This window comes from Entelurus aequoreus, linkage group LG14, assembly GCF_033978785.1.
Source record: "Entelurus aequoreus isolate RoL-2023_Sb linkage group LG14, RoL_Eaeq_v1.1, whole genome shotgun sequence".
Lineage (NCBI taxonomy): Eukaryota > Metazoa > Chordata > Actinopteri > Syngnathiformes > Syngnathidae > Entelurus > Entelurus aequoreus.
The window spans coordinates 1,783,095-1,804,750 of record NC_084744.1 but is presented as its reverse complement, the minus strand read 5'-3'; the positions used below and the strand labels follow the sequence as shown (position 1 = coordinate 1,804,750).

The 21,656-nt window shown below is 35.1% G+C and overlaps 1 protein-coding gene across 4 annotated transcripts in view; it reads right to left on the bottom strand.

Moving 5' to 3' along the window:
• Positions 1 to 21,656, bottom strand: part of si:dkey-230p4.1 (trichohyalin) — a 40,420-nt gene that overhangs the window by 18,636 nt on the left and 128 nt on the right. Inside the window, exons 1-10 of one of the 4 annotated variants that reach the window (XM_062068740.1) lie at positions 21,648 to 21,656; positions 19,874 to 20,040; positions 19,685 to 19,810; positions 19,494 to 19,556; positions 17,419 to 17,486; positions 17,029 to 17,194; positions 12,493 to 12,629; positions 12,069 to 12,290; positions 5,659 to 5,722; positions 51 to 164 (exon numbers count right to left, since the gene is read on the bottom strand). The exon at positions 21,648 to 21,656 is cut by the window's right edge and continues 128 nt beyond it. In XM_062068740.1, coding sequence (XP_061924724.1) covers positions 51 to 164; positions 5,659 to 5,722; positions 12,069 to 12,290; positions 12,493 to 12,629; positions 17,029 to 17,194; positions 17,419 to 17,486; positions 19,494 to 19,556; positions 19,685 to 19,810; positions 19,874 to 20,014 — 1,101 coding nt within the window. In that variant the 5' untranslated portion in view covers positions 20,015 to 20,040; positions 21,648 to 21,656. Of the gene's footprint in view, positions 1 to 50; positions 165 to 5,658; positions 5,723 to 12,068; positions 12,291 to 12,492; positions 12,630 to 17,028; positions 17,195 to 17,418; positions 17,487 to 19,493; positions 19,557 to 19,684; positions 19,811 to 19,873; positions 20,041 to 21,647 lie in introns of those variants that run through there. The other 3 variants (XM_062068743.1, XM_062068742.1, XM_062068741.1) reach the window with 3 other exon arrangements.

Sequence of the window (21,656 nt, the reverse complement as noted above, 5' to 3'; positions counted from 1 at the left end):
ACACGTTACTCACTCGCATGTCTGCGACCTCTGACCTTGAACGCACTCACCTGCGCTTCCTGGTGCCTCCAATGGAGGGCGCTCTCAGTGTCGGACAGGACGGACAACAGGGAGGAGGTGCCGTGCACAGAGTGTGGGGGGGCGGCGCTGTTCAACACCCGAGACTGAAAGCAACAAAGAAGGAGAAGCGGCAGAATTTCACTGAATTGGGTCATCCTCGTGTGAAAAGACTGTCAAATGATTCATTTTCTTTCTGTCGACAAAGGTGTATTCAGAACAAGTGCAACAACATTTCCCCTGTTGGGCCTAAAACAATAAATAGAGGTGGGCATCACCTCCCATCCCATTCAGAACACAATTCTTCTAATACAGTGCCAGTCTGTGGAACGCTCTCCCTGACCACCTGAGGGCACCACAGACTGTGGATGCTTTTAAAAAAGGCTTAAAAACCCTTCTTTTTAAAAAGGCCTTTTTTTAGATATATGTGTGCTAGTTGTAGCTTTTAGGCTGTTCTAGTTTTTATTTAAAAACACATTTTTTACTATTAATTTTACTTGTTGGGGACAGCTATTTGTGGTTCTAGCGTTGTTTTTGTTTTTTAAATGCACTGTAGCACTTTGAGGTTGTTTGCTCAATGCAAAGTGCTTTTACAAATAAAATCTATTATTATTATTATTATCCGGATTGATTGATTGAGACTTTTATTAGTAGGTTGCACAGTGAAGTACATATTCCGTACAATTGACCACTAAATGGTAACACCCAAATAAGTTTATCAACTTGTTTAAGTCGGGGTCCACTTAAATTGATTCATGATACAGATATATACTATCAGGGGCCGTACTTATCAAGCTTCTTAGAGTGCCATTTTACACTTAAGTCCTGAGAATTTGTGAAATTTAGTCCTACTCTCAAACTTAAGAATAAAAGCTTTTTATCAACGTTCTTAAGTCTAAGAATCACTCCTACTCTCCACGATATTTAAGAGACCTTCAGAGGTGTCTTAAGTGGTTAGGAGTTGCCAGCAGGGGATGGCACTGAGGCGAGAGAGACGTGCGCGAACGTTCAGGGAGCGGAACGATGTCCTGGATTTGTTTGATGACGAGCAGCTGATCAAACGGTATCGTTTAGACAGAGCGGGTATTATTTTTGTCACAGATTTAATACTTTTCGATTCCTTGTTGATTTCTGCATGTGGCTGCAGTGGACTAGTATATATAGAGCCACCCACACCAGTTTCAAATTAGTTGCCTAATTAATGAATTGGAAAGAAAATGTTATGAGAGTAGCGTTTTTTGTTGTTGTTTTTTTAAAGTTTTATTTATACATTTCAACATTTCAACAATCAAATAAGTACAAAAGTAGTACAAAACAGTACAAAAAGAATACAAAGCAGCGCCAGGGGGTTATAAATTCAAAGTAACTAAAATAGAATGCAAAAAAACATATATATAATATAAATAAAGTGCAAAGCCATAGGCTCACTCAATTTCAGTAAACAACTCAAATTTGGAACACAGCATAATCGTCTTCACAGCTTTCTGGTTGCTAGAGGTAGAGAGTGTCTTAATGTACAGTTCTAACTCTTTTTTAAAGGTACAAAAGACAGGTCGGGTATTGAGAAACTTACATTTATGAATATAAAACTTAGCCAATAGTATAATGAGGTTGCAAAGGTAAAATTCCTTTTCAAATTTTTGTTCATATAGTGTAAAACCAAATATCACATCTTTAAAACAAAGCACAAATTTGTCAAGAATATTGTCCAGGATGAAGCGACAGATGCCCTGCCATAGTGATCGAGTGCTTTCACAAGTCCAAAACAGCTGGTAAACAGTCTCTGGATGCATGTTACATAAGGTGCAGGTAACATCAATGTCCTTCTTGTATCTAACCATCACAGTCTTTACAGGGTAATAACCAGGAATGATTTTAAAAGATATCTCTTTGACTTTGTTGGTAAGTAAATACCTGTTAGGAAGGGACCATGTTTTGATTATGAGAGTAGCGTATGTGTGTGGCCATGAGGTGAGTGACGTCAGTGAGTGTGTGGGCGAGAGAAGAGAGGGAGCGGTAGCGTGAGTGCCGGCGGGGACTAGTTTGTTTTGTATTATTTTGTAGTTTATTGTCAAAATATACACTCCCATTGTCCATTTAAATATTTCCAAGATATGTATTTATTCTTAGACAAGGGATTCCCTTCCGTGATTGGTCATTTCTATGGACACAGAAATGACGTCACCTAAAATTGGGTTTACGGCACATAGTAATGTCGTAATTCAGCTCTGAGTGTGACACTTAAGATTCAGTCCTACACTTCGCTGAAAGTGTGAGTAAGACGCTTGATAACTAACTTTTAAGTGCAGCTTTCAGCGAAGAATTTATTTACTCTTAAGTCAACTCTTAGCAGACTTCTTAGGAGTCATTCTAAGAAGCTTGATAAGTACGGCCCCAGATATTTACTTGGCAAAATGATGACAAAAATCACAACTTTACTCAAAAAATGTCACTATTTTACAAGAACAACAAAAAAATTGGCAATATTGTGATAAAAGTCTGAATTTTACATGACAAATGTCACCATTTTGCATTAAAAAGTAACAATTTTACATAAAAAAGTAATAATTTTACAAGAAAATATTGCAATATTACAGAAACAGAAAGAATATGAGAAATTGTCCCCAATTCTATAAGAAAGAAGTCCACACATTGTGAGAAAAAGACTGCTTTTAGGTTTTTTTGCTGAAATTTCTGTTTGTAATTGTTTTTTAATCTTCACACACACACACACACACACACACACACACACACACACACACACACACACACACACACACACACACACACACACACACACACACACACACACACACACACACACACACACACACACACACACACATACACACATACACACACACACACACACACACACACACCCAGGCATGTCATGGTTTGAACATTTGTTACCACGGTTATAGTGACCAAAATGATCACGGTTGTCATTATTATTGTGTTATTTTTAAATGTTCTCAACATTTTCAAAAAGCACTAATACTGAAATCCATTAACCACATTTTATTTAAAAAAACAACCCACAAACACATTTAAAATGACTTCCTTTGTAGAAGAAGGATTATTGTAGGTACAAACACTGTTTCATTGACACCAAGTAGAATTGGAATGTGCACATGAAAGCAACACAAACATTATAAACAAAGTAATATGGCAGAAATGAATGATACAATTATAACATGGATAAAAATGTGTTTAACGCCTTTTAATTTATATTTTAACCTTCTAAAATTGTTCTTTGAGTGCAATAGGAAACATATGTTTATTGTATTGTAAGATTTTCCGTTAAAATAAAGCCAATGTTGACATTTTTCGTAGTTCCCTTTATTTTGAAAAGTATAAATATACATTTTGGTACCAATATCAAATTATTGGTATCAGAACAACCCCACACACATACATTATATTGCCAAAAGTATTTGGCCACCCATCCAAATGATGAGAATCAGGGGCCGTACTTATCAAGCTTCTTAGAATGACTCCTAAGAAGTCTGCTAAGAGTTGACTTAAGAGTAAATAAATTCTTGGCTGAAAGCTGCACTTAAAAGTTAGTTATCAAGCGTCTTACTCACACTTTCAGCGAAGTGTAGGACTGAATCTTAAGTGTCACACTCAGAGCTGAATTACGACATTACTATGTGCCGTAAACGCAATTTTAGGTGACGTCATTTCTGTGTCCATAGAAATGACCAATTACGGAAGGGAATCCCTTGTCTAAGAATAAAGAAATATCTTGGAAATATTTAAGTGGACAATGGGAGTGTATATTTTGACAATAAACTACAAAATAATACAAAACAAACTAGTCCCCGCCCGCACTCACGCTACCGCTCCCTCTCCCTCTCTTCTCTCGCCCACACACTCACTGACGTCACTCACCTCACACATACGCTACTGTCATAACATTTTCTTTCCAATTCATTAATTAGGCAACTCATTTGAAACTGGTGTGGGTGGCTCTATATATACTAGCCCACTGCAGACACATGCAGAAATCAACAAGGAATCGAAAAGTATTAAATCTGTGACAAAAATAATACCCGCTCTGTCTAAACGATACCGTTTGATCAGCTGCTCGTCATCAAACAAAGCCAGGACATCGTTCCGCTCCCTGAACGTTCGCACACGTATCTCTCGCCTCAGTGCCATCCCCTGCTGGCAACTCCTAACCACTTAAGACACCTCTGAAGGTCTCTTAAATATCGTGGAGAGTAGGAGTGATTCTTAGACTTAAGAAAGTTGATAAATAGCTTTTATTCTTAAGTTTGAGAGTAGGACTACATTTCGCAAATTCTCAGGATTTAAGTGTAAAATGGCACTCTAAGACGCTTGATAAATACGGCCCCAGGTGTCCTAATCACTTGGCCCGGTGTATCAAATCAAGTTTCTACAAACATGTGTGAAAGAATGGGCCGCTCTCAGTGATTTCCAGCGTGGAACTGTCACAGGATGCCACCTGTGCAACAAATCCAGTCCTGAAATTTCCTCGCTCCACAATATTCCAAAGTCAACTTTATTCTAAGAAATGTGAAGAGTTTGGGAACAACAGCAACTCAGCCACCAAGTGGTAGGCCAGGTAAACTGACAGAGAGGTCAGCATAGTGCAAAGACTTTCTGCACAGTCACTTGCTACACAGCTCCAAACTTCATGTGACCTTCCAATTAGCCCACGTACAGTACGCAGAGAGCTTCATGGAATGGCTTTCCATGGCCGAGCAGCTGCATCTAAGCCATACATCACCAAGTCTAATGCAAAGCGTCGGATGCAGTGGTGTAAAGGACATCACCACTGGACTCTAGAGCAGTAGAGATGCCTTCTCTTTTTTTTTATTTTTATTTTTTTAAATACATTTTGATATCTATTTTACTGTTTTAATTGGTTTTACCCTTTAAAAATCGCTTTTAATTATATTTATTTTTTATATTGTCTCTGTGTTGGTTTTCTATTCATTTATTCTTTGTTTTTATTCAGTCATTGGTGTAGCATAATATTGTTTTTAATATTGTTTTTAACATGGCTGTGCAGCACTTTGGAAACATTCTTGTTGTGTAAATTTGCTATATAAATAAAGTGGATTGGATTGGATTGGATTCTCTGGACTGATGAATCACACTTTTCCATCTGGCAATCTGATGGACCAGTCTGGGTTTGGTGGTTGCCAGGAGAAGGCTACATTTCAGACTGCATTGTGCCCAGTGTGAGATTTGGTGGAGGAGGAATTATGGTGTGGGTTTGTTTTTCATGAGTTGGGCTTGGCCCCTTAGTTCCAGTGAAAGGAACTTTGAATGCTCCAGGATACCAAAACATTTTGGACAATACCATGGGATGGCACGTCAAGGTTATATGTGAGTAAAGGCAGGTGGCCAAATACTTTTGGCAATGTAGTATATCAAAGAACTGGCAACCAATGTTATTACAAATAGTATTGATTCAGAATCAAGAATCGATTCTGAATCAAATCTTTATCCCCAAGAATGGAATCAAATGGTGCCTAAAGATTCACAGCCCTAATATATATACTGTATATTTGTGTGTGTGTATACTGTATATTTGTGTGTGTGTGTGTGTTGACTGCCACTCACCAGCTTGATGATGGCCTTTGTCACACTTTCCAGGCTTGTGTCTGGTTGGCTGTGCTCCAGCATGCTGAGGAGACATCATCATCATGTCTTATCAGTACAAGTTTCAATTCTCATTTTATGGACTTACTTTCATCCTTAGAAACACATGTAACTTAAACGTTATCATTATCCACTAAATACGGCGGTCAAAGTGTACCACCTTGTCGGATTACCTCCTCAGCCTTCTACTGTCCAAGTGAGATACATGATTTATGATCATGCAGGGAAGCAAGGAAACAGCAGACCACTTGATGATGTAAACAAAGGGAGACACGGGAGTGACCACAGCGACTGAAGGTGAATCACGGCATTGCTATAAATACTTTGTCTGTGTTGGCACTTATAATAACAATATCACTAATACTGGGGCGGCGTGGCGAAGTTGGTAGAGTGGCCGTGTCAGCAATCAGAGGGTTGCTGGTTACTGGGGTTCAATCCCCACCTTCTACCATCCTAGTCACGTCCGTTGTGTCCTTGGGCAAGACACTTCACCCTTGCTCCTGATGGCTGCTGGTTAGCGCCTTGCATGGCAGCTCCCGCCATCAGTGTGTGAATGGGTGAATGTGGAAATACTGTCAAAAGCGCTTTGAGTACCTTGAAGGTAGAAAAGCGCTATACAAGTATAACCCATTTATCATTTATAATTATTTATTTACTTGTCAATATTCAAGTCACTAATAATAATAATAGATTTTATTTGTAAAAGCACGTTACATTGAGCAAACAACCTCAAAGTGCTACAGTACATTTAAAAAACAAAACAACAACGCTAAAACCACAAATAGCTGCCCCCAACAAGTAAAAGAAATAGTAAAAAAAAAAAAAAAACTAGAACAGCTCAATAGCTAGAACTAGCACACATATATCTATTTTTTTTTAAAAGAAAGGTTTTTAAGCCTTTTTTAAAAGCATCCACAGTCTGTGGTGCCCTCATGTGGTCAGGGAGAGCGTTCCACAGACTGGGAGCGGCGGAGCGTTACTAAATTAGCTTTACTAAATGTAAATGGAGTATTGTTGGCGCTTTTTGATTGGTTATTTATGGGATTTTATGAGCGGAATAGTGGCGCTCCTTTTGGCTACGCTACGAGCGGACTTTTATTTACGTCAGGGGTGTCCAAACTTTATTCACTGAGAGCCGCACACGGGAAAATTAAAGCATGCGGGGGCCAAGTTGATATTTTTCATTTTCAAAACCATAACAAAATATATGGATTTTTTTATTTATTTATATTTTTTTACCTTTAGGGCTCCCGGAGACCATAAAGGGTCTCAATTATTAAAATGTTAAAACTTGTTAAAAAAAAAGTTAAATTATTTTTTTTTAAATTTATTTAACGCTTACAGTAAATCTCTACAGTATATCAACTTCAGGTTGATATTAAGTTAAAAAAAAAAAAAGCCTTTCTTGTCAAAGACAACTTTGTTTCTTATAATAAAAGTGAAATATGCAGTATTTCCCCCACTGCCCAAAACATTCAGAAAGCAATGTTTGATGTGAAGTAATTCGAGCCTTAAAAAGATCAATAATGCAGGACAGCATTGATTTTAATTTATTATTACTTTTGAGTAATCACAGTGAAAAGATGAATAAAATCCCATTAAATATATTTGGGATCCAAAAGGTTCCCCACTCATAAACTGATACATTTTTATTAGTTGTTTTTACTTTCAACATTGAAAGGCCTACTGAAAGCCACTACTAGCGACCACGCAGTCTGATAGTTTATATATCAATGATGACATCTTAACATTGCAACACATGCCAATACGGCCGGGTTAACTTATAAAGTGACATTTTAAATTTCCCGCCACACTTCCGGTTGAAAAACTCCTTTGGATATGATTTATGTGCGTGACGTCACAAAATCCACGGAAGTGTTTGGGCCCTATTGGACACAATACACAAAGCTCTGTTTTCTTCGACAAAATTCCACAGTATTCTGGACATCTGTGTTGGTGAATCTTTTGCAATTTGTTTAATGAACAATGGAGGCTGCAAAGAAGAACGTTGTAGGTGGGATCGATCGGTGTCTTAGCGGCTAAGTACAATACTTACAGCAACACAACAAGGACTACTTACTACGCCTAGCCGATGCTTGCCGCCAAACCCACGGATGAAGTCCTTCGTCGCGCCGTCGATCGCTGGAACGCAGGTGAGCACGGCTGTTGATGGGAAGATGAGGGCTGGCTGGCGTAGGTGGAGCGCTAATGTTTTTATCATAGTTCTGTGAGGTCCGGTTGCTAAGTTGCTAAATTAGCCTTAGCGTCGTTAGCAACAGCATTTTTAAGCCTTACCAGGCTGAGAATTATTAACCGTGTAGTTACATGTACATGGTTTAATAGTATTGTTGATCTTCTGTCTATCCTTCCAGTCAGGGGTTTATTTATTTTGTTTCTATCTTCATTTGGGAACGATGCTAGCACGTTAGCTCAGTAGCTAAGTGTGTCACCGATGTATTGTCCTGGAGATAAAAGTCACTTTAAATGTCCATTTCGCGTGCTCGACTCTCATTTTCAAGAGGATATAGTATCTGAGGTGGTTTAAAATACAAATCCATGATCCACAATAGAAAAAGGAGAGAGTACATAGTTCTGTGAGGTCCGGTTGCGAAGTTGCTAAATTAGCCTTAGTGTCGTTAGCAACAGCATAGTTAAGCCTTACCAGGCTGAGGATTTTTAACCGTGTAGTTACATGTACATGGTTTAATAGTATTTTTGATCTTCTGTCTATCCATCCAGTCAGGTTTTTTTTTAATTTAGTTTCTATCTGCATTTGAGACTGATGCTATCACGTTGGCTACGTTGCTAGGTTAGCTTCTATTTTTTTAGCTTCGCAAAGCTGAATATTATTAATCGTGTATTTACATGTTCATGGTTTAATAGTATTTTTGATCTTCTGTCTATCCATCCAGTCAGGGTTTTTTTAAATTTAGTTTCTATCTGCATTTGAGACTGCTATGCTATCACGTTGGCTACGTAGCTAGGTTAGCTTCTATTTTTTTTTAGCTTCGAAAAGCTGAATATTATTAATCGTGTATTTACATGTTCATGGTTTAATAGTATTTTTGATCTTCTGTCTATCCATCCAGTCAGGTTTTTTTTTAATTTAGTTTCTATCTGCATTTGAGACTGATGCTATCACGTTGGCTACGTTGCTAGGTTAGCTTCTATTTTTTTAGCTTCGCAAAGCTGAATATTATTAATCGTGTATTTACATGTTCATGGTTTAATAGTATTTTTGATCTTCTGTCTATCCATCCAGTCAGGGTTTTTTTAAATTTAGTTTCTATCTGCATTTGAGACTGCTGTGCTATCACGTTGGCTACGTTGCTAGGTTAGCTTCTATTTTTTTAGCTTCGAAAAGCTGAATATTATTAATCGTGTATTTACATGTTCATGGTTTAATAGTATTTTCGATCTTCTGTCTATCCATCCAGTCAGGTTTTTTTTTAATTTAGTTTCTATCTGCATTTGAGACTGATGCTATCACGTTGGCCACGTTGCTAGGTTAGCTTCTATTTTTTTTTAGCTTCGCAAAGCTGAATATTATTAATCGTGTATTTACATGTTCATGGTTTAATAGTATTTTTGATCTTCTGTCTATCCATCCAGTCAGGGTTTTTTTAAATTTAGTTTCTATCTGCATTTGAGACTGCTATGCTATCACGTTGGCTACGTTGCTAGGTTAGCTTCTATTTTTTTTAGCTTCGAAAAGCTGAATATTATTAATCGTGTATTTACATGTTCATGGTTTAATAGTATTTTTGATCTTCTGTCTATCCATCCAGTCAGGGTTTTTTTTAAAATTTAGTTTCTATCTGCATTTGAGACTGATGCTATCACGTTGGCTACGTTGCTAGGTTAGCTTCTATTTTTTTTAGCTTCGCAAAGCTGAATATTATTAATCGTGTATTTACATGTTCATGGTTTAATAGTATTTTTGATCTTCTGTCTATCCATCCAGTCAGGGTTTTTTTTAAATTTAGTTTCTATCTGCATTTGAGACTGCTATGCTATCACGTTGGCTACGTTGCTAGGTTAGCTTCTATGTTTTTTAGCTTCGCAAAGCTGAATATTATTAATCGTGTATTTACATGTTCATGGTTTAATAGTATTTTTGATCTTATGTCTATCCATCCAGTCAGGGTTTTTTTTTAATTTAGTTTCTATCTGCATTTGAGACTGCTATGCTATCATGTTGGCTACGTAGCTAGGTTAGCTTCTATTTTTTTAGCTTCGCAAAGCTGAATATTATTAATCGTGTATTTACATGTTCATGGTTTAATAGTATTTTTGATCTTCTGTCTATCCATCCAGTCAGGTTTTTTTTAAATTTAGTTTCTATCTGCATTTGAGACTGCTATGCTATCACGTTGGCTACGTAGCTAGGTTAGCTTCTATTTTTTTAGCTTCGAAAAGCTGAATATTTTTAATCGTGTATTTACATGTTCATGGTTTAATAGTATTTTTGATCTTCTGTCGATCCATCCAGTCAGGGTTTTTTTTAATTTAGTTTCTATCTGCATTTAAGACTGCTATGCTATCACGTTGGCTACGTTGCTAGGTTAGCTTCTATGTTTTTTAGCTTCGCAAAGCTGAATATTATTAATCGTGTATTTACATGTTCATGGTTTAATAGTATTTTTGATCTTCTGTCTATCCATCCAGTCAGGTTTTTTTTTATTTAGTTTCTATCTGCATTTGAGACTGCTATGCTATCACGTTGGCTACGTTGCTAGGTTAGCTTCTATTTTTTTTAGCTTTGCAAAGTTGAATATTATTAATCGTGTATTTACATGTTCAGTCACTGTGAATGTCCATTTCGCGTGCTCGACTCTCATTTTCAAGAGGATATAGTATCCCAGGTGGTTTAAAATACAAATCTGTGATCCACAATAAAAAAAGGAGAGAGTGGAGTGTGGAATCCAATGAGCCAGCTTGTACCTAAGTTACGGTCAGAGCGAAAAAAGATACGTCCTGCACTGCACTCTAGTCCTTCACTGTAACGTTCCTCATCTACGAATCTTTCATCCTCGCTCAAATTAATGGGGTAATCGTCACTTTCTCAGTCTGAATCTCTCTCGCTCCATTGTAAACAACGGGGAATTGTGAGGAATACTAGCTCCTGTGACGTCACGCTACTTCCGCTACAGGCAAGGCTTTTTTTTATCAGCGAGCAAAAGTTGCGAACTTTATCGTCGATTTTCTCTACTAAATCCTTTCAGCAAAAATATGGCAATATCGCAAAATGATCAAGTATGACACATAGAATGGATCTGCTATTCCCGTTTAAATAAAAAAAAATCATTTCAGTAGGCCTTTAAGTTACGAGATAAACTTCAGATATATCTGTCCATTTTACGTTTGAACTATTATCTTGTTTGTGTTATGCTCTTTTGTCAAAGAAAACGTTGATATTTGTATATGGCAACCACACAATACATGCAATATTTTCCACATACATTTTTTTAAAGTGAAATATTTTAAATAATTGGAGCCTTGAATAGGTCAATAATTCATTATAACATTGATTTTTTTTTTTTGAGCAATGGCATAAAAATAAAGATAGACAAAAGAAAAAAACAGCCTGCATGGCAGCTTTGTGTCAACATTGCAACTTTTTCTAGTTACATTTCACCTCATTCCACATGTTTTTATGTTTTTTTTTATTTTTGCAAAAGCATTTCCAGAATGTGATGCAGATTCTCTGAACCTTTTGATGATATTACGGAGCGTAGATGGTGAAATCCCTAAATTCCTTGTTGAGAAATGTTGTTCTTCAACAATTTGCTCAGGCATTTGTTGACAAAGTGGTGACCCTCGCCCTGTCCTTGTTTGTGAATGACTGAGCATTTCATGGAAGCTGCTTTTATACCCAATCATGGCACCCACCTGTTCCCAATTAGCCTGTTCACCTGTGGGATGTTCCAAAGAAGTCTTTGATGAGCAATCCTCAACGTTCTCACTCTTTTTTGCCACTTGTGCCAGCTTTTTGGAAACATGTCGCAGGCATCAAATTCCAAATGAGCTAATATTTGAAAAAAATAACAAGGTTTACCAGTTCCAACGTTAAATATCTTGTCTTGGCAGTCTATTCAATTGAATATAAGTTAAAAAGGATTTTATTCTCTTTTTATTTACCATTTACACAACGTGACAACTTCACTGCTTCTGGCTTTTGTACAAACCTTCACTAAAATATGAACTTTTGTGGAGCCTTGAAGCCATTATTCATATTTCCATTGTTTCTTGTGGAGAAATGTGCGTCACTATAGTATTTATGAGCCCTGTTCAAGAACCAATTGGATTTGTGAATGGAGGTTCCAGTGTATTGCAGGAGACTATTGAAGACACGTGCTACCAGAACATACCTGTCCTCTGGCTCCACCTCCAGCTCGCCCACGGTGAAGGTTCCGAGGGTGGAAGTGGAGGAGGCGAGGGGGGGGAGAAGCGGGTGGGGGTTTGGGGGCAGGAGGTCAGAAGGCGGGGGAGGGAGGGGGGAGAGTTTGAGGAGGTTCAAGGAGGAGGAGTCGCAGCTGGAGAGGATGGACAAGGACAGACGGGAGAGCTCCGCCCTCAGCTCCAACAGATCCCTACACACACACACACACACACACACACACACACACACACACACACACACACACACACACACACACACACACACACACACACACACACACACACACACACACACACACACACACACACACACACACACACACACACACACACACACACACACACGTCCATCAGAAATGTGAGAGTGTGTGTGCGTACATAAGTGTCCCTCACATGACCTGTCGGTGGCGGTCCTGACAGAGCGACAGTCTTGTCTGAGCGCCATGGTGGTCCTCCACACACACAAGGTCTGAGCCTGCTGCCGAGCCATGTGACCTGACACACACTACACACGCAACATGTTGACTACTCTGTGGACACACACACACACATTCTTGTATTTGTTACCTTCTTGAGACCTGAGAAAAATGCCTCCCTCTTTAGGACCAGCCTTTCTAGCTATATAAAGAAGTGTATTTACAACATTAATAATATATACATACTATGCAAATATAAAAAAGCTTCTTGTGAAAAATGAGTTGGAATTTCACAAGAAAAAGGTCACAATTTTACAAAAAAAATGTAGAATTTTGGCAGTATTATAATAAAAGTCGTCATTTTACTCAACGCAAGTCAAAATTTTACAAGAGGAATTTAACATTTGTGCAATATTGTGATAAAAGTTGGAATTTTACTCAATAACAGTTGCAACTTTACAAGAAAAGCTCAAAATGTTGGCAATTTTATGAAAAGAGTTGTCATTTTACTCGACAAAAGTCACAATTTTATAAGAAAATTATTATAATGTAATAATAATCAGAATTTGACTCGGCAAAATGATGACAAAACTCACAATTTTACTCCAAAAATGTCGCTATTTTAAAAAAACAACAAAAAAGTTGGCAATATTGTGATAAAAGTCTGGATTTCACATGGCAAATGTCACCATTTTGCATTAAAAAGTAATAATTTTACATAAAAAAGTAATAGTTTTACAAGGAAATACTGCAATATTACAGAAACAGAAATAATGTGAGAAATTGTTCCCAATTCTATAAGAAAGAAGTCCACACATTGTGAGAAAAACACTGCTTTTAGTTATTTTTTAAAATTATTTCTTTGTAATTGGTTTTTAATCTTTATCATTAACTTCAAGTTATTACAGTATGTCTCTATATACATATTTATTTATTTAATTTTGGCCAAAGGGGGTGCATTTCAATTTCTTACACACACTTGTTATTTCATATGTTGACCAGAGGGGGAGCACTTTTAAAACCGATGTGAAAAATTCCTCCTTTTTGGGAGCACCCTCATGTTGATAGACGTCACCACAAATGAGACATTCAATATTAGATGCAATGTTATTGATTTATGTCATCACTTGTTCACACCTCCTCATATGGAAGATACTTTTCCTTCTTCATGTCTCAAGAAGGCTAGAAATACAAGAAGACACACACACACACACACACACACACACAGAGCACCACGCACACACACATTCTTGTATTTGTTACCTTCTTGAGACATGAGAAAAATGCCTCCCTCTTTAGGACCAGCCTTTCTAGCTATATAAAGAAGTGTATTTACAACATTAATAATATATACATACTATGCAAATATAAAAAAGCTTCTTGTGAAAAATGAGTTGGAATTTCACAAGAAAAGGGTCACAATTTTACCAAAAAAAACGTAGAATTTTGGCAGTATTATAATAAAAGTCGTCATTTTACTCAACGCAAGTCAAAATTTTACAAGAGGAATTTAACATTTCTGCAATATTGTGATAAAAGTTGGAATTTTACTCAATAACAGTTGCAACTTTACAAGAAAAGCTCAAAATGTTGGCAATTTTATGAAAAGAGTTGTCATTTTACTCGACAAAAGTCACAATTTTATAAGAAAATTGTTATAATGTAATAATAATCAGAATTTGACTCGGCAAAATGATGACAAAAACTCATAATTTTACTGCAAAAATGTCGCTATTTTAAAAAAAACACAAAAAAGTTGGCAATATTCTGATAAAAGTCTGGATTTTACATGGCAAATGTCACCATTTTGCATTAAAAAGTAATAATTTTACATAAAAAAGTAATAGTTTTACATGAAAATACTGCAATATTACAGAAACAGAAAGAATGCGAGAAATTGTTCCCAATTCTATAAGAAAGAAGTCCACACATTGTGAGAAAAACACTGCTTTTAGTTATTTTTTAAAATTATTTCTTTGTAATTGGTTTTTAATCTTTATTATTAACTTCAAGTTATTACAGTATGTCTCTATATACATATTTATTTATTTAATTTTGGCCAAAGGGGGTGCATTTCAGTTTCTTACACACACTTGTTATTTCATATGTTGACCAGAGGGGGAGCACTTTTAAAACCGATGTGAAAAATTCCTCCTTTTTGGGAGCACCCTCATGTTGATAGATGTCACCACAAATGAGACATTCAATATTAGATGCAATGTTATTGATTTATGTCATCACTTGTTCACACCTCCTCATATGGAAGATACTTTTCCTTCTTCATGTCTCAAGAAGGCTAGAAATACAAGAACACACACACACACACACACACACACAGCACCACGCACACACACATTCTTGTATTTGTTACCTTCTTGAGACATGAGAAAAATGCCTCCCTCTTTAGGACCAGCCTTTCTAGCTATATAAAGAAGTGTATTTACAACATTAATAATATATACATACTATGCAAATATAAAAAAGCTTCTTGTGAAAAATGAGTTGGAATTTCACAAGAAAAAGGTCACAATTTTACAAAAAAAAACGTAGAATTTTGGCAGTATTATAATAAAAGTCGTCATTTTACTCAACGCAAGTCAAAATTTTACAAGAGGAATTTAACATTTCTGCAATATTGTGATAAAAGTTGGAATTTTACTCAATAACAGTTGCAACTTTACAAGAAAAGCTCAAAATGTTGGCAATTTTATGAAAAGAGTTGTCATTTTACTCGACAAAAGTCACAATTTTATAAGAAAATTGTTATAATGTAATAATAATCAGAATTTGACTCGGCAAAATGATGACAAAAACTCATAATTTTACTGCAAAAATGTCGCTATTTAAAAAAAAACACAAAAAAGTTGGCAATATTGTGATAAAAGTCTGGATTTTACATGGCAAATGTCACCATTTTGCATTAAAAAGTAATAATTTTACATAAAAAAGTAATAGTTTTACATGAAAATACTGCAATATTACAGAAACAGAAAGAATGCGAGAAATTGTTCCCAATTCTATAAGAAAGAAGTCCACACATTGTGAGAAAAACACTGCTTTTAGTTATTTTTTAAAATTATTTCTTTGTAATTGGTTTTTAATCTTTATTATTAACTTCAAGTTATTACAGTATGTCTCTATATACATATTTATTTATTTAATTTTGGCCAAAGGGGGTGCATTTCAGTTTCTGACACACACTTGTTATTTCATATGTTGACCAGAGGGGGAGCACTTTTAAAACCGATGTGAAACATCCCTCCTTTTTGGGAGCACCCTCATGTTGATAGATGTCACCACAAATGAGACATTCAATATTAGATGCAATGTTATTGATTTATGTCATCACTTGTTCACACCTCCTCATATGGAAGATACTTTTCCTTCTTCATGTCTCAAGAAGGCTAGAAATACAAGAACACACACACACATTCTTGTATGTGTTACCTTCTTGAGACATGATAAAAATGCCTCCCTCTTTAGGACCAGCCTTTCTAGCTATATAAAGAAGTGTATTTACAACATTAATAATATATACATACTATGCACATATAAAAAAGCTTCTTGTGAAAAATGAGTTGGAATTTCACAAGAAAAAGGTCACAATTTTACAAAAAAAAAACATAGAATTTTGGCAGTATTATAATAAAAGTCGTCATTTTACTCAACGCAAGTCAAAATTTTACAAGAGGAATTTAACATTTGTGCAATATTGTGATAAAAGTTGGAATTTTACTCAATAACAGTTGCAACTTTACAAGAAAAGCTTAAAATGTTGGCAATTTTATGAAAAGAGTTGTCATTTTACTCGACAAAAGTCACAATTTTATAAGAAAATTGTTATAATGTAATAATAATCAGAATTTGACTCGGCAAAATGATGACAAAACTCACAATTTTACTCCAGAAATGTCGCTATTTTAAAAAAACAACAAAAAAGTTGGCAATATTGTGATAAAAGTCTGGATTTCACATGGCAAATGTCACCATTTTGCATTAAAAAGTAATAATTTTACATAAAAAAAGTAATAGTTTTACAAGAAAATACTGCAATATTACAGAAACAGAAAGAATGTGAGAAATTGTTCCCAATTCTATAAGAAAGAAGTCCACACATTGTGAGAAAAACACTGCTTTTAGTTATTTTTTAAAATTATTTCTTTGTAATTGGTTTTTAATCTTTATTATTAACTTCAAGTTATTACAGTATGTCTCTATATACATATTTATTTATTTAATTTTGGCCAAAGGGGGTGCATTTCAGTTTCTTACACACACTTGTTATTTCATATGTTGACCAGAGGGGGAGCACTTTTAAAACCGATGTGAAAAATCCCTCCTTTTTGGGAGCACCCTCATGTTGATAGACGTCACCACAAATGAGACATTCAATATTAGATGCAATGTTATTGATTTATGTCATCACTTGTTCACACCTCCTCATATGGAAGATACTTTTCCTTCTTCATGTCTCAAGAAGGCTAGAAATACAAGAACACACACACACACACACCTCCAGTTCTCTCTGCCAGTTGGATGCTTGGTGCTGGGCCTCCTCCAGAGCTGCAGTCCAAGTGGAGGTGTGCTTGCAGACGTCCTCTCTCAGGGCCTGGTTGACCTGCTCTGATTGGTCCAGGTGCTGGCGGAGAAAGGAGTTGGTCTCGGCCAGGCCAGCAGACCTACACGCCCACATGCAGTATTTACTCACACACTGTGTATAATACTTCATCCAGTACACTTCAGTAAGTATGCAGAGTATCTTCTTCTCTCCTCTTCAATGATCCATTAGCCCCGCCCCTTCAGCGACAACATTCCTTTCCTCAGTACTTCTCAGTGTGAACACACCGATGTACTCGCAGTACTTCTCAGCACCTGCTGTAAGTACGCTAATTGAAACAACTACCTGCGTTGTTCCTCTTCCAGCCTGAGGAGGGCGCTCTCCAGAGGCCCACAGTGGTCACCGGAACTTTGCTGAGACACAAAAACATTGACTTTCAAATTCAAAAGGAATTGATAAAAAGTAAAAAGGACGGATGGTAAGTCCATTAGTCACGTCAGCATCAAGATATATAAGTGTACTACTATGTGTACTACCTACAGTACATGTCTTTATCAATGTGCTAGCAATACTAACAAGTCATGTAGTAGTACTACAGTATTAATAGTGTATTAGTACTATGAACATTTCATGTTATCAGTGTAGCAGTAATGCGAAAATGTCATATTTATCAGAGTAGTAGTACTATGAAAGTGTTACATTAGTACTATAAAAGTGTTACATTGTTACTAGTGTAGTAGTGCTATGAAAGTGTTACATTAGTATTAGTACTATGAAATTGTTACATTATTATTAGTGTATTAGTATTATAAAAGTGTTACATTGTTACTAATGTAGTAGTACTATGAAAGTGTTACATTAGTATTAGTACTATGAAATTGTTACATTATTATTATTAGGTGTATTAGTACTATGAAAGTGTTACATTATTATTACCATATTAGTACTATGAAAGTGTTACATTACTATTAGTGTATTAGTACTATGAAAGTGTCACATTATTATTAGTGTATTAGTACTATGAAAGTGTTACATTATTATTAGTGTATTAGTACTATGAAAGTGTCACATTATTATTAGTGTATTAGTACTATGAAAGTGTTACATTATTATTAGTGTATTAGTACTATGAAAGTGTTACATTACTATTAGTGTATTAGTACTATGAAAGTGTTACATTACTATTAGTGTATTAGTACTATGAAAGTGTTACATTATTATTACCATATTAGTACTATGAAAGTGTTACATTACTATTAGTGTATTAGTACTATGAAAGTGTTACATTACTATTAGTGTATTAGTACTATGAAAGTGTTACATTACTATTAGTGTATTAGTACTATGAAAGTGTTACATTATTATTACCATATTAGTACTATGAAAGTGTTACATTACTATTAGTGTATTAGTACTATGAAAGTGTCACATTATTATTAGTGTATTAGTACTATGAAAGTGTTACATTATTATTAGTGTATTAGTACTATGAAAGTGTTACATTATTATTACCATATTAGTACTATGAAAGTGTTACATTACTATTAGTGTATTAGTACTATGAAAGTGTTACATTATTATTACCATATTAGTACTATGAAAGTGTTACATTACTATTAGTGTATTAGTACTATGAAAGTGTTACATTACTATTAGTGTATTAGTACTATGAAAGTGTTACATTACTATTAGTGTATTAGTACTATGAAAGTGTTACATTATTATTACCATATTAGTACTATGAAAGTGTTACATTACTATTAGTGTATTAGTACTATGAAAGTGTTACATTACTATTAGTGTATTAGTACTATGAAAGTGTTACATTATTATTACCATATTAGTACTATGAAAGTGTTACATTAATATTATTAGTACTATGAAAGTGTTACATAACTATTAGTGTATTAGTACTATGAAAGTGTTACATTACTATTAGTGTATTAGTACTATGAAAGTGTTACATTACTATTAGTGTATTAGTACTATGAAAGTGTTACATTACTATTAGTGTATTAGTACTATGAAAGTGTTACATTACTATTAGTGTATTAGTACTATGAAAGTGTTACATTACTATTAGTGTATTAGTACTATGAAAGTGTTACATTATTATTACCATATTAGTACTATGAAAGTGTTACATTATTATTAGTGTATTAGTACTATGAAAGTGTTACATTATTATTAGTGTATTAGTACTATGAAAGTGTTACATTACTATTAGTGTATTAGTACTATGAAAGTGTTACATTATTATTAGTGTATTAGTACTATGAAAGTGTTACATTATTATTAGTGTATTAGTACTATGAAAGTGTTACATTATTATTACCATATTAGTACTATGAAAGTGTTACATTAATATTATTAGTACTATGAAAGAGTGACATAATGAGTGTAGTAGTAGTAGTACACACCTGTGCTTGGAGTCGTTTGAGGTGAATGTCCAAGTTGTGACATTGATCCCTGTACTGCAACACCTGCACATGTGGATGTAGTTAGTAGTGACTAACAACACTAGCCTGTCTCTCTCTGCAGCTGACAGGACAGCTAATGCTAATGCTAACCTTGTTCTGGAGGCGGTGGAGGAGCTAATGCTAATGCTAACCTTGTTCTGGAGGCGGTGGAGGAGCAGAGCCTGGCGAGCTTCTCTCTCCCGGGCATGGCGGGCCTGCCTCCTGCATGCCATGTGCTCCTGATCCTGATCCTCATGCTGCGGGAGGGGCAGCTCCAGCTGTGACGCACACAAAGGTCAAAGGTTACCTAGTGGGGGGGGGTCAAAGGTTACCACCCTTACACGCTCATTGAGGGCCCGGATCCTGGATGCCAGCTCCTCTTTTTCCGCTCGACTGTCCACCAGCTCCTCCTGCAGCCGCCGCACTTCCTGTTGGAGCCCCACCCTCTCCAGCTGCCAACCAATCAGCAGCTCCGAGTCCATGGCAGGATGTGGACGGCAGCATGCAGCTGAAACAAGATTGAAGTCAAAGTTATTGTTAGTTTGTGTAGTAACTCAAAACATGAAGGGAAACATCAAAGGTGTTCTGAGATGACATCATATCACCACGGCAACGCAGATGCTGTAACTGTATCTATGGCCATCTTGTGTATATTGATTGAAATACACGTATATGTGCAACTATTCTCCATCACACCCATCCTCATGTGCTCACTTGTTAGCAAACACACTTCTACAACACATGACAACTTGTAATACTAATAACAACATGTGATATAATACTAATAACAATATGTAATATAATACTAAATTAGTATTATATCACATATTGTTATTGGTATTATATCACATATTGTTATTAGTATTATATCACATATTGTTATTAGTATTATATCACATGTTGTTATTAATATTATATCACATGTTGTTATTAGTGTTATATCACATACTATTAGTATTTTATCACATATTATTATTAGTATTACTAATAATAATATGTGATATAATACTACCACATATGCGGTCCTCTCCAAGGTTTCTCATAGTCATTCACATCGACGTCCCACTGGGGTGAGTTTTTCCTTGCCCTTATGTGGGATCTGAGCCCAGGATGTCGTTGTGGCTTGTGCAGCCCTTTGAGACACTTGTGATTTAGGGCTATATAAATAAACATTGATTGATTGATTGATAATTATTATATGTGATATAATACTAATAATAATATAATACTAATAACAATATGTAGATATAATAATAACAACATGTGATATAATACTAATAACAATATGTGATATAATACTAATAACAACATGTGATATAATACTAATAACAACATGTGATATAATACTAATAACAACATGTGATATAATACTAATAACAATATGTGATATAATACTAATAACAACATGTGATATAATACTAATAACATGTGATATAATACTAATAACAATATGTGATATAATACTAATAACAATATGTGATATAATACTAATAACAACATGTGATATAATAATAATAACAACATGTGATATAATACTAATAACAACATGTGATATAATACTAATAACAATATGTGATATAATACTAATAACAACATGTGATATAATAATAATAACAACATGTGATATAATACTAATAACAACATGTGATATAATACTAATAACAATATTTGATATAATACTAATAACATGTGATATAATACTAATAACAATATGTGATATAATACTAATAACAATATGTGATATAATACTAATAACAACATGTGATATAATACTAATAACAATATGTGATATAATACTAATAACAACATGTGATATAATACTAATAACAATATGTGATATAATACTAATAACAACATGTGATATAATACTAATACTACCAATATGTGATATAATACGAATAACAACATGTGATATAATACTAATAACAATATGTGATATAATACTAATAACAATATGTGATATAATACTAATAATAATATAATACTAATAAAATGAAGTCACGTGACTTCAAGTCGTTCGTCTGCCTTAAAGAAGGCTAACAGCTAGCATGCTAACAGGCGAATAAAGTGTCATTTGAGCTGCACCAAGCACCACTTCACTAACTAAGCACTCACCATAAGTTG